At 65.4% G+C, this 11,723-nt stretch overlaps 1 protein-coding gene across 1 annotated transcript; it reads right to left on the bottom strand.

Annotated features, from left to right (window-relative positions):
- Nucleotides 1-195: 195 nt before the first annotated feature.
- Nucleotides 196-11,428, bottom strand: FBL (fibrillarin). The gene is made up of 9 exons (XM_075738279.1): nt 11,327-11,428; nt 9,617-9,661; nt 7,505-7,681; nt 6,636-6,730; nt 5,213-5,383; nt 4,276-4,408; nt 3,398-3,510; nt 1,152-1,297; nt 196-333 (listed from the first exon to the last, which is right to left on the bottom strand). Exons 1-9 carry the CDS (start codon nt 11,334-11,336, stop codon nt 312-314), a joined length of 912 nt encoding a protein of 303 aa, XP_075594394.1. The 5' UTR covers nt 11,337-11,428; the 3' UTR covers nt 196-311.
- Nucleotides 11,429-11,723: the final 295 nt, after the last annotated feature.

Genomic DNA, 11,723 nt, shown 5'->3' with positions numbered 1-11,723 from the left:
CCCCCCAGGGGTTAATTACCCCTCAAATTGCCCCCCCCCCAGGATTAATTACCCCCTCCCATGGATTAATTAGTCCTCCCAGGGTTAATTATGCCCCGCCCAGGGTTAATTACCCCCAATTTATTTGCCCCCCCAGCCACGAGCCGCCTTTTTCCCTTTATTTTAATAAAAACCCGTTTCTGCCCAACACCCCCCCCAAAAAAAAAAACCCCAAAACCGCCAGAATTTGCCCCAAAACCGAAGGGGGCGGGGCAGCAGAAGCTCCGCCCACCCCCCGAGGGGAGCAGGATGATGAAGATGAGGAAGAGGCGTCACTTCTGCTTGGGGGGGGGCCTGGGGACAGAAGGGGGAGGGGACACCTCGGTCATGTGACACCCCCCCATAGCTCCAGCATGGCTCAGGGCCCTCCCAGTCCCCTGGCCCCTCCCCTTAACCCCTCCTGGCCCCGCCCACTCCCCCCTTAGCCCCTCCCACTATGCTCCTAGCCCCTCCCACTCCCCCTTAGCACCTCCCACTCTGCTCCTAGCCCCTCCCACTCCCCCTTAGCCCCTCCCACTCCCCTTAGCCCCTCCCACTCCCCCTTAGCCCCTCCCACTCCCCCTTAGCCCCTCCCACTCCCCCGTAGCACCTCCCACTCCCCTTAGCCCCTCCCACTCCCCCCTTAGCCCCTCCCACTCCCCCTTAGCCCCTCCCACTATGATCCTAGCCCCTCCCACTATGATCCTAGCCCCTCCCACTCCCCCTTAGCCCCTCCCACTCCCCCTTAGCCCCTCCCACTCCCCCTTAGCCCCTCCCACTATGATCCTAGCCCCTCTCACTCCCCTCATAGCCCCTCCCACTCCCCTTAGCCCCACCCACTCCCCCTTAGCCCCTCCCACTCCCCCCTTAGCCCCTCCCACTCCCCCCTTAGCCCCTCCCACTGTGCTCCTAGCCCCACCCACTCCCACCTTAGCCCCTCCCACTGCTCATAGCCCCTCCCACTCCCCTCAGCCCCCATTTCTAGCTCCTCCCACTCCCCTCTTGGCCCCTCCCACTCCCTTAGCCCCTCCCACTCAGCTCCTAGCCCCTCCCACTGCCCTCCTGGCCCCCCCCACTCCCCCCTTAGCCCCTCCCACTCCCCCCCCAGTCTCTCCCAGTGCTCCCAGTCCCACCTGTAGACCCCCACCACCACGGCGTGGTCCCTCTCGTAGGGCTCCAGCGTCAGCTGCTCCTGCGGCTTCATCTGCTCCCCCGTCATCTTCTTCACCTCCCCCGCGAAGACGGCCTCGGCCGGCGCCGTCGAGTCGATGCAGTTTGCCTGGGGGGGGCGTGGCCATGGAGGGGGTGGAGCCACAGGGGGCGTGGCCAGGGAGGGGGTGTGGCCAGAGGCATGGAGGTGGGGCCATGGGGTGGAGTGAGGGGGTGGAGCCACATGGGGGTGTGGCCAGGGAGGGGGCGGAGCCACATGGGGCGTGGCCAGGGGGAGGGGGCGTGGCCAGAGCCATGGAGGTGGGGGCATATGGGTGGAGTGAGGGGGCGGGGCCACAGAGGGGGGTGTGGCCAGGGAGGGGGCAGAGCCACAGGGGGTGTGGCCAGGGAGGGGGCGGAGCCAGGGGAGGGGGTGGAGCCAGGGGAGGGGGTGGAGCCAGAGCCATGTAGGTGGGGGCATAGGGGTGGGGTGAGGGGGTGGGGCCACAGAGGGAGGGGCAGGGCCACAGGGGGTGTGGCCAGGGAGGGGTGGAGCCACGGGGGGCGTGGCCAGGGAGGGGTGGAGCCACGGGGGGCGTGGCCAGGGAGGGGCGGAGCCAGGGATGGGGTGGAGCCACAGGGGGCGTGGCCAGGGGATGGGGTGTGGCCACAGAGGGGGTGGGGCCACAGGGGGCATGGCCAGGGGGGTGGAGCCACAGGGGGCGTGGCCAGGGGAGGGGGCGTGGCCAGAGCCATGGAGGTGGGGGCATAGGGGTGGAGTGAGGGAGGGGGCGGGGCCACAGAGGGAGGGGTGGGGCCCCAGGGGGTGTGGCCAGGGAGGGGGCAGAGCCAGGGGAGGGGGCGGAGCCAGGGGAGGGGGCGGAGCCAGAGCCATGTAGGTGGGGGCATGGGGTGGAGGGGGCGTGGCCAGGGAGGGGGCAGAGCCACAGGGGGCGTGGCCAGGGAGGGGACAGAGCCACAGGGGGCGTGGCCAGAGCCATGGAGGAGGGGGCATAGGGGTGGAGTGAGGGAGGGGGCAGGGCCACAGGGGGCGTGGCCAGGGGAGGGGGCGTGGCCAGGGGAGGGGGCGTGGCCAGGGGAGGGGGCGTGGCCAGGGGAGGGGGCGTGGCCAGAGCCATGGAGGAGGGGGTATAGGGGTGGAGTGAGGGGGGGCAGGGCCACAGGGGGCGTGGCCAGGGGAGGGGGCAGAGCCACAGGGGGCATGGCCAGAGCATGGAGGTGGGGCCATGGGGTGGAGTGAGGGGGTGGGGCCACAGAGGGAGGGGCGGGGCCACAGGGGGTGTGGCCAGGGGAGGGGGCGGAGCCAGGGGAGGGGGCAGAGCCAGGGGAGGGGGCAGAGCCAGGGCCATGTAGGTGGGGGCATGGGGTGGAGTGAGGGGGCAGGGCCACAGAGGGAGGGGCAGGGCCACAGGGGGCGTGGCCAGGGAGGGGGCGGAGCCATAGAGGTGGGGCCATGGGGTGGAGGGAGGGGGCGGGGTCACAGAGGGAGGGGGCGGGGCAATTTGCCCCCAAATAAGGTAATTGGGGGGCAAGGAGGCCACACCCCCAGGGGGCTTGGGTGGGGTACTGATCCTTACTGGTTCCCAATATCCCCGTACTGGTCCTTACTGGTTCCCAGTATCCCCTTACTGGTCCTTACTAGTTCCCAGTGCTCCCTTACTGGTTCCTAGTGCCCCCTTACTGGTCCTCAATATCCCCTTACTGGTTCCCAGTATCCCCATACTGGTTCCCAGTGCCCCCTTACTGGTCCTTACTGGTTCTCAATATCCCCTTACTGGTTCCCAGTATCCCCATACTGGTTCCCAGTGCCCCCTTACTGGTCCTTACTGGTTCTCAATATCCCCTTACTGGTTCCCAGTATCCCCTTACTGGTTCCCAGTGCCCCCTTACTGGTCCTTACTGGTTCCCAGTATCCCCTTACTGGTCCTTACTGGTTCCCAGTATCCCCTTACTGGTTCCCAGTGCCCCCTTACTGGTCCTTACTGGTTCCCAGTATCCCCTTACTGGCTCCCAGTACCCCATTACTGGTCCTTACTGGTTCCCAGTATCCCCTTACTGGTTCCCAGTACCCCATTACTAGCCTTCACTGGTTCCCAGTGCCCCCTTACTGGTTCCCAGTATCCCCCTACTGGCCCTTACTGGTTCCCAGTGCCACTTACTGGTGGTTACTGGTGTTAACTGGTGGTTACCGGCAGGGGGGGCTCGTTACCTTGATGGAGATGACGAAGTGGCCGCCGTTGCGCAGGAAGTTGTGGGCGTTGAGCGCCACGATGCGCGTCTGGTCCGGCTGCGCCACGTCCGCGAAGATCACGTCCACCATGCCTGGAGGGACACCCCAAAATCAGGAGGACCCCAAAATCCTTCAGACAACCCCCAAAAACATCTCCTAGGCCTTCAGGGACCCCAAAATCTTCTCCAGGACCCCCAAGAACCTCTTGGAGACACCTCGAGGTGCCTCCAGACCTTCTCCCATGCCTCCAAACCACCCTGAAGAACCCCAAAAACATCTCCTAGGCCTTCAGGGACCCCCAAAATCTTCTCCAGGACCCTCAAGAACCCCCCAAGAACCTCTTGGAGACATCTCGAGGTGCCTCCAGACCTTCTCCCATGCCTCCAAACCACCCTGAAGAACCCCAAAAACATCTCCCAGACCTTCAAGGACCCCCAAAAGACTTTGAAACTCACACTGGGTTCTCAAAAACCTCCGAAACACCTCAAAACTCATTAGAAATACCTTGAGGTACCTCCAGACCTTCTCCCATGCCTCCAAACCACCCTGAAGAACCCCAAAAATATCTCCTAGACCTTCAGAGACCCCCCCCAAAACATCTTCTAGACCTTCAGAGACCTTCAAAATCTTCTCCAGGACCCCCAAAACACTTCAAGATCCACAGCGGGTCCTCAGAACCCCCCAATAACACCCCAAAACCCCACTGGAGATACCTTGAGGTGCTCCAGACCTTCTCCCACACCTCCAAACCACCCTGAAGAACCCCAAAAACATCTCCTGGACCTTCCAGAGACCCCAAAATTCTTCTCCAAGACCCCCCCCAACCAACCGTGGGACAACCCCCCCCCTAAACTGACCAATGAGCATCCGGTACTTGTGGGGGTGGCGGGCGTCCTCGATGACGGGGATGACGTTGGTGCGTTTCTTGGCCACGTTGATGAGGTCACGGCCCGAGCGGTGAGAAAACTCCACGGCGTAAACCAACCCCTCCTGGGGATGAGGACAAGGAGGTCACCCCACCGCCGTGGGGACAGGAGTAGGGACCTCAAGGTGGAGGACACCTCCAAGGACATGAGGCCACCACCCGCGGGGACATCCCTGGGGTCCTCAAGGTGGAGAACACCTCCAAGGACATGAGGCCACCACCCACGGGTACGTACCCAAATGACCTCAAAGATGCCCCCAAGTAGATGGAGATGCCACCTCCAGGCTACCCCAAGGGGTTGATGACCCCCATCCCCACATTCCACCATCCTGGGACCTCACGGTGACATCCCTAAGGAGCTCACGAGGCCACCTCCGTGGCCTCCTGCCTCCAGACCCCGTGTGATGGCCCCAAAACTTCTCAAGTAGATGGAGATGCCTCCTCTGTGCAATCCCAAGACGCTGATGATCTCCATCCCCATGTCCCACCACCCCAAGACCTCACGATGACATCCCCAAGGAGCCCATGGTGCCACCTCCACGTCTCCTTGTCCCATCACCCCACGCCAACGTCCCCAAAGCTTCTCAAGCAGACGGAGATGCCACCTCCGACCGATCCCAAGAAGTTGACGACCCCATCCTTGTGTCCCACCACCCCAGGACCTCACGGTGACGTCCCCAAGGAACCCATGGTGCCACCTCCACGTCTCCTTGTCCCGTCACCCCACACCAATGTCCCCAAAGCTTCTCAAGCAGACGGAGATGCCACCTCCGACCGATCCCAAGAAGTTGACGACCCCATCCTTGTGTCCCACCACCCCAGGACCTCACGGTGACGTCCCCACGGATCCGGTGGCCCTGAGTCCTTACCGGTCCCACGATGTCAGAGACGTGGGACACGGTTGTCCCCGAGGCGGCGCCCAGGTAAAGGACCTTCGTCCCCGGGCGGATGTGGATCTGGTCGATGCCACCCAAGATGGCGGCCGCCAGTTTGGAACGAAACGGGTTCCAGGCGCGATATTCCACCTTGGTGTCACCGTCCTGGAGACAAGGACAACCATGGGACGCGTCACCCACCAGTTATGACACCCCACGGATACCTCCACCCTCCCAGTACCACCAGTGCCACCTCCCAGTGCTCCCAGTATGGAGCTTGAGAAGGTTTTGGTGATGGCCCCAACCTTGGTGTCACCGTCCCGGGGACAAGGACAACCAGGGGGACGCGTCACCCACCAGTTATGACACCCCACGGACACCTCTGCCCTCCCAGTACCACCAGTGCCACCTCCCAGTGCGCCCAGTATGGACCTTGAGAAGGTTTTAGTGGTCTGCTACACCTTTCCCACTTGTCCCTGTGCCGTCCCAGCTGCCTCCCAGTCCCTCCCAGTTACCCCCAGTACCTCCTAACCACCCCTGCTTCCCTCCCAGTCCCTCCCAGTTCCCCCCAGCTGCCTCCCAGTCCCCTCCCAGTTCCCCCCAGTACCTCCTAACCATCCCTGCTTCCCTCCCAGTCCCTCCTAGTTCCCCCCAGCTGCCTCCCAGTCCCTCCCAGTTCCCCCCAGCTGCCTCCCAGTCCCCTCCCAGTTCCCCCCAGCTGCCTCCTAACCACCCCCGCTTCCCTCCCAGTCCCTTCCAGTTCCCCCCAGCTGCCTCCCAGTCCCTCCCAGTGCCTCCTCACCCCCTCCCAGTACCCCCTAGTCCCCTCCCAGTTCTCCCTAACCCCTTCCCACTGTCCTCCCAGTTACCTGTAGCTGCCTCCCAGTCCCTCCCAGTGCCCTCCCAGTTACCCCCAGTACCTCCTAACAACCCCTGCTTCCCTCCCAGTTCCCCCCAGTCCCCCCCAGCTGCCTCCCAGTCCCTCCCAGTTACCCCCAGTACCTCCTAACAACCCCTGCTTCCCTCCCAGTTCCCCCCAGCTGCCTCCCAGTGCTCTCCCAGTTACCCCCAGTACCTCCTAACAACCCCTGCTTCCCTCCCAGTCCCTCCCAGTTCCCCCCCACCCCCTCCCAGTTCCCTCCCAGTCCCTCCCAGTTCCCTCCCAGTCCCCTCCCAGTCCCTCCTCACCCCCTCCCAATTCCCCCCAGTCCCTCCCAGTCTCTTCCAGTTCCCCCCAGTCCCCTCCCAGTCTCTTCCAGTTCCCCCCAGTCCCCTCCCAGTCCCTCCCAATTCCCCCCAGTCCCTCCCAATTCCCCCCAGTCCCCTCCCAGTCCCTCCCAATTCCCCCCAGTCCCCTCCCAGTTCCCCCCAGTCCCCTCCCAGTTCCCCCCAGTCCCCTCCCAGTCCCTCCCAGTACCTCCACAGAGATCCTCTTCTCCCCGTAGACCGACTCCCCCGGGACCAGGTTGCGGGTGACCAGCGCGTCCTCCTTCCCCCGGCAGATGAACACCCCTGGGGGGGGCAGCGTCAGGGACCCCCAACTGCCCCCCAAGTGCCCCCCAACCTGCCCCATAGCCCCCCCCAACCCCTACTGGCACCTAGCCCCGCCCCCAGCCCCGCCCCTGTTCCCTCCCCCCACCCTGCCCTCACCCAATCACCTCCCACGCCCTGCCCTCAGCCCCGCCCTTCCCTCCCCAGCCCCCTGCCACTCCCACCCCAGCCCCGCCCCTACTCCCTCCCCCACCCTATCCCCTCCAACTCCCTCCCCAAGCCCCGCCCCCTCTCCCTCCCCCGCCCTATCCCCTCCCACTCTCTGCCCCAAGCCCCGCCCCTGCCCTATCCCCCACACTCTACCTCTATACCTCCAGTCCCACCCCCGCTCCCTCCACTGCCCTATCCCCTCCAACTCTCCGCCCCAAGCCCCGCCCCTGCCCCACCACCCTATTCCCTCCCGCTCTCCACCCCAAGCCCCGCCCCTGCCCCTCCACTGCCCTATCCCCTTCTCCCTTCCCCGGCAGCCCCGCCCCCGTTCCCTCCCCGCCTCTCCCTCCCCAAGCCCCGCCCCCTCTCCCTCCCCTGCCCTATCCCCTCCCGCTCTCTGCCCAAGCCCCGCCCCTGCTCCCTCCCCCGCCCTATCCCCTCCCGCTCTCCGCCCCAAGCCCCGCCCCCTCTCCCTCCCCCGCCCTATCCCCTCCCGCTCTCCGCCCAAGCCCCGCCCCCTCTCCCTCCCCCGCCCTATCCCCTCCCGCGCTGGGCCCTTAGCCCCGCCCCCTCCCCCCCGGGTACCTTCGTGCCGATGCGGCTCCACCGTCACCTTTTTGCCGCCCTTGAAGCCGCCGCGGCCGCCGCCGCCGCCGCCCCGCCCCCCTCGGCCGCCCCGCCCCCCGCGCGTGGGGCCGCCCCGCCCCCGAGCGCCGAAACCGCCCCCGCGGGAGGGGCCCCCCCTGGGAGGGAACGGGGAGCCTGGGGGAGAGGGACTGGGGTTACTGGGGTTACTGGGGGGGACTGGGAGGGACTGGGGTTACTGGGGGGGACTGGGAGGGACTGGGGGGGGGACTGGGGTTACTGGGGGGGACTGGGAGGGACTGGGGGGGGGACTGGGAGGGACTGGGAGGGACTGGGAGAGGGACTGGGGGGGGGACTGGGGTTACTGGGGTTACTGGGAGGGACTGGGAGGGACTGGGAGAGGGACTGGGGTTACTGGGGTTACTGGGGGGGACTGGGAGGGACTGGGAGAGGGACTGGGGTTACTGGGGGGGACTGGGAGGGACTGGGAGGGACTGGGAGAGGGACTGGGGTTACTGGGGGGGACTGGGAGGGACTGGGAGAGGGACTGGGGTTACTGGGGGGGACTGGGGTTACTGGGGGGGACTGGGAGAGGGACTGGGGTTACTGGGGGGGACTGGGAGAGGGACTGGGGGGACTGGGGGGGGGACTGGGGTTACTGGGGGGGACTGGGAGGGACTGGGGGGGACTGGGGTTACTGGGGGGGACTGGGGGGGACTGGGGGGGGGACTGGGGTTACTGGGAGGGACTGGGGTTACTGGGGGGGACTGGGAGGGACTGGGAGAGGGACTGGGGTTACTGGGGGGGACTGGGGGGGACTGGGGGGGGGACTGGGAGGGACTGGGAGAGGGACTGGGAGGGACTGGGAGAGGGACTGGGGTTACTGGGAGGGACTGGGAGGGACTGGGGTTACTGGGGGGGACTGGGAGGGACTGGGAGGGACTGGGAGAGGGACTGGGGTTACTGGGGGGGACTGGGAGGGACTGGGGTTACTGGGGGGGACTGGGAGGGACTGGGAGGGACTGGGAGAGGGACTGGGGTTACTGGGGGGGACTGGGGGGGACTGGGGGGGACTGGGAGAGGGACTGGGGTTACTGGGAGAGGGACTGGGGTTACTGGGAGGGACTGGGGTTACTGGGAGGGACTGGGAGAGGGACTGGGGTTACTGGGGGGGACTGGGGGGGACTGGGGGGGGGACTGGGGTTACTGGGGGGGACTGGGGGGGACTGGGAGAGGGACTGGGGTTACTGGGAGGGACTGGGAGGGACTGGGGTTACTGGGGGGGACTGGGAGGGACTGGGAGGGACTGGGAGAGGGACTGGGGTTACTGGGGGGGACTGGGAGGGACTGGGAGGGACTGGGAGAGGGACTGGGGTTACTGGGAGGGACTGGGGGGGACTGGGGGGGGGGACTGGGGTTACTGGGGGGGACTAGGAGAGGGACTGGGGTTACTGGGAGGGACTGGGAGGGACTGGGGGGGACTGGGGGGGGGGACTGGGGGGGGGACTGGGAGAGGGACTGGGAGAGGGACTGGGGTTACTGGGAGGGGGACTGGGAGGGGGACTGGGGTTACTGGGAGAGGGACTGGGAGGGACTGGGGGTGGGGGAAAGGGGTTACTGGGGGGTCACTGGGAGGGACTGGGAGGGGGAAAAAGATTACTGGGAGCACTGGGAGAGAACTGGAGGCTTACTGGGGGGACTGGGAGGAACTGGGAAAGGAGAAAGGGTTACTGGGGGGACGGGGGCTACTGGGAGGGAAAACTGGGCTTACTGGGGGGGACTGGGAATGGTGGGGGGGTGAACTGGAAGCTACTGGGGGGGATTGGGGAGGGAAACTGGGCATACTGGGAGGGGAACTGGGGAGGACTGAGCATACTGGGAGGGACTGGGGAGGATCTGGGTATACTGGGAGGGACTGGGGGGGGGAACTGGGGGGACTGGGAGGGGAACCTGGGCGTAGCAGAGCGGGGGGGGAACTGGGCATACTGGGAAGCGGAAAGGGGATAACTGGGTATACTGGGAGGAGGGAAACGAGGCAGACTGGAAGGAACTGGGGCTCCCAGTTCAGCCGGGACCGGCCTTACTGGGAGCACTGGGAGGGGCCGCACTCACCTCGTCCCCCCCGGAAGCCGCCGCGTCCCCCCCGGGGGGTGAAACCTGCCGGGAGCCGCCGTCAAACTGGGAGCACTGGGACAGACTGGGAGGACTGGGAGGAGCTCCCGGCTCCCACCCAGTAACGGCCCAAGGGCTCCCAGTGCTCCCAGTATGCCCAGTTTGGAACAACCAGCCCACCCATGTCCATCCCAATTACCCCCAGTCCCCTCCCAATCCCCCCCAGTCCATCCCAGTTTAGCCCCAGACACCCTAACCCAATCCCAGTACATCCCAGTCCATCCCAGTTACCACCAATCCCATCCCAGTTACCCCTAATCCCATCCCAGTCCCCCCAGTACATCCCAGTCCAATCCCAGTTACCCCCTCATCCATCCCAGTTCATCCCAATCCCATCCCAGTTACCCCAATCCCCTCCCAGTCCAATGCCAGCACATCCCAGTAACCCCCCAGTACCTCCCAGTTTAGCCCTAATCCCTTCCCAGTCCATCCCAATCCTTCCCAGTATATCCCAGTCCGCCCCGATCCCCTCCCAGTCCATCCCAGTTACCCCCAGTCCATCCCAGTTACCCCCAATTTCCTCCCAATCCATCCCAGTTACCCCAGTCCATCCCAGTTACTCCCAATCCCATCCCAGTGCCCTCCCAGTTCCCTTCCAGTCACCTCCCAGTTACCCCAATCCCCTCCCAGTTCCCTCCCAGTCCATCCCAGTTACCCCCAGTCCCTCCCAACCCATCCCAGTTACCCCCAATTCCATCCCAGTTGCTCCCAGTCACCCTTCCAGTTCCCCCCCAGTCCCTCCCAGTTACCCCCGATCCCCTCCCAGTCCATCCCAGTCCCCCCGATCCCCTCCCAGTCCATCCCAGTCCCCCCGATCCCCTCCCAGTCCCATCCCAGTTAGCCCCAATCCCATCCCAGTCCTTCCCAGTCCCCCCGCTCCCCTCCCAGTCCATCCCAGTTCCCCCCAGTCTCTCCCAGTTACCTCCAATCCCCTCCCAGTCCATCCCAGTTCCCCCCAATTTCCTCCCAGTCCATCCCAGTTACCCCCAATCCACCCCAGTGCCCTCCCAGTCCATCCCAGTTCCCCCCAATTTCCTCCCAGTCCCCCCAATCCCCTCCCAGTCCATCCCAGTTCCCCCCAGTCTCTCCCAGTTACCCCCAATTTCCTCCCAGTCCATCCCAGTTCCCCCCAATCCCACCCCAGTGCCCTCCCAGTCCCCTCCCAGTCACCCCAATCCCCTCCCAGTCACCCTCCCAGTTCCCCCCAATTTCCTCCCAGTTGCCCCCAGTCCCTCCCAGTCCCATCCCAGTTAGCCCCAATCCCCTCCCAGTCCTTCCCAGTCCCTCCCAGTCCCCCCAATCCCCTCCCAGTCCATCCCAGTTCCCCCCAGTCTCTCCCAGTTACCTCCAATCCCCTCCCAGTCCATCCCAGTTCCCCCCAATTTCCTCCCAGTCCATCCCAGTTACCCCCAATCCCACCCCAGTGCCCTCCCAATCCCCTCCCAGTTCCCCCCAGTTCCCTCCCAGTCCATCCCAGTTCCCCCCAATCCCACCCCAGTTGCTCCCAGTAACTCTCCCAGTTCCCCCAATCTCCTCCCAGTTGCCCCCAGTCCCATCCCAGTTAGCCCCAATCCCCTCCCAGTCCATCCCAGTTAGCCCCAATCCCCTCCCAGTCCATCCCAGTCCCTCCCAGTCCACCCCAGTTCTCACCTGGCCTCATCCCTCCGCTGACACCACGCGGGGCCACACGCGCCGCTCTCTAACCCCCGGAACCGGAAATGCTCTTCCCACCGGGCCCGCCCCCTTCCTGCCTACCGCGCATGCGCTTAAACCCACCCGACGTCAGCATTTCCCGCCCCAAGCCGGGCGGAAGTATCCTCGAAGGGAGGGAACGGGCAGGGGCTCCCCCGGGTCCTAGCGCCCCCTCCCGAAATTCCTAGGGAAGGGACTTTGGGGACAGAAATGGGGATTTTGGGGGGTCCTGGGGGGGAATTTGGGGACAGAAATGAGTTTTTTTGGGGCTTCTAGAGGGGATTTTGGGGGTTCTGAGGGGGATTTGGGGAGAGAAATGGGGGGTTTGGGGGTCCTGGGGGGGATTTGAGGACAG

Source organism: Balearica regulorum, chromosome 31 (assembly GCF_011004875.1).
Source record: "Balearica regulorum gibbericeps isolate bBalReg1 chromosome 31, bBalReg1.pri, whole genome shotgun sequence".
NCBI classification, from domain to species: domain Eukaryota; kingdom Metazoa; phylum Chordata; class Aves; order Gruiformes; family Gruidae; genus Balearica; species Balearica regulorum.
The sequence above is the reverse complement of the archived record's forward strand: the minus strand, read 5'-3'. Positions and strand labels throughout refer to the sequence as shown.

Coding starts and splice junctions, on each gene's coding strand:
- FBL (XM_075738279.1), bottom strand. Junction 3,511..4,275: donor CAAGTACCGGATGCTCATTG/GTCAGTTTAGGG, acceptor GTGTCCCTCCAG/GCATGGTGGACGTGATCTTC. Junction 334..1,151: donor GTGGTGGTGGGGGTCTACAG/GTGGGACTGGGA, acceptor TTCTGTCCCCAG/GCCCCCCCCCAAGCAGAAGT.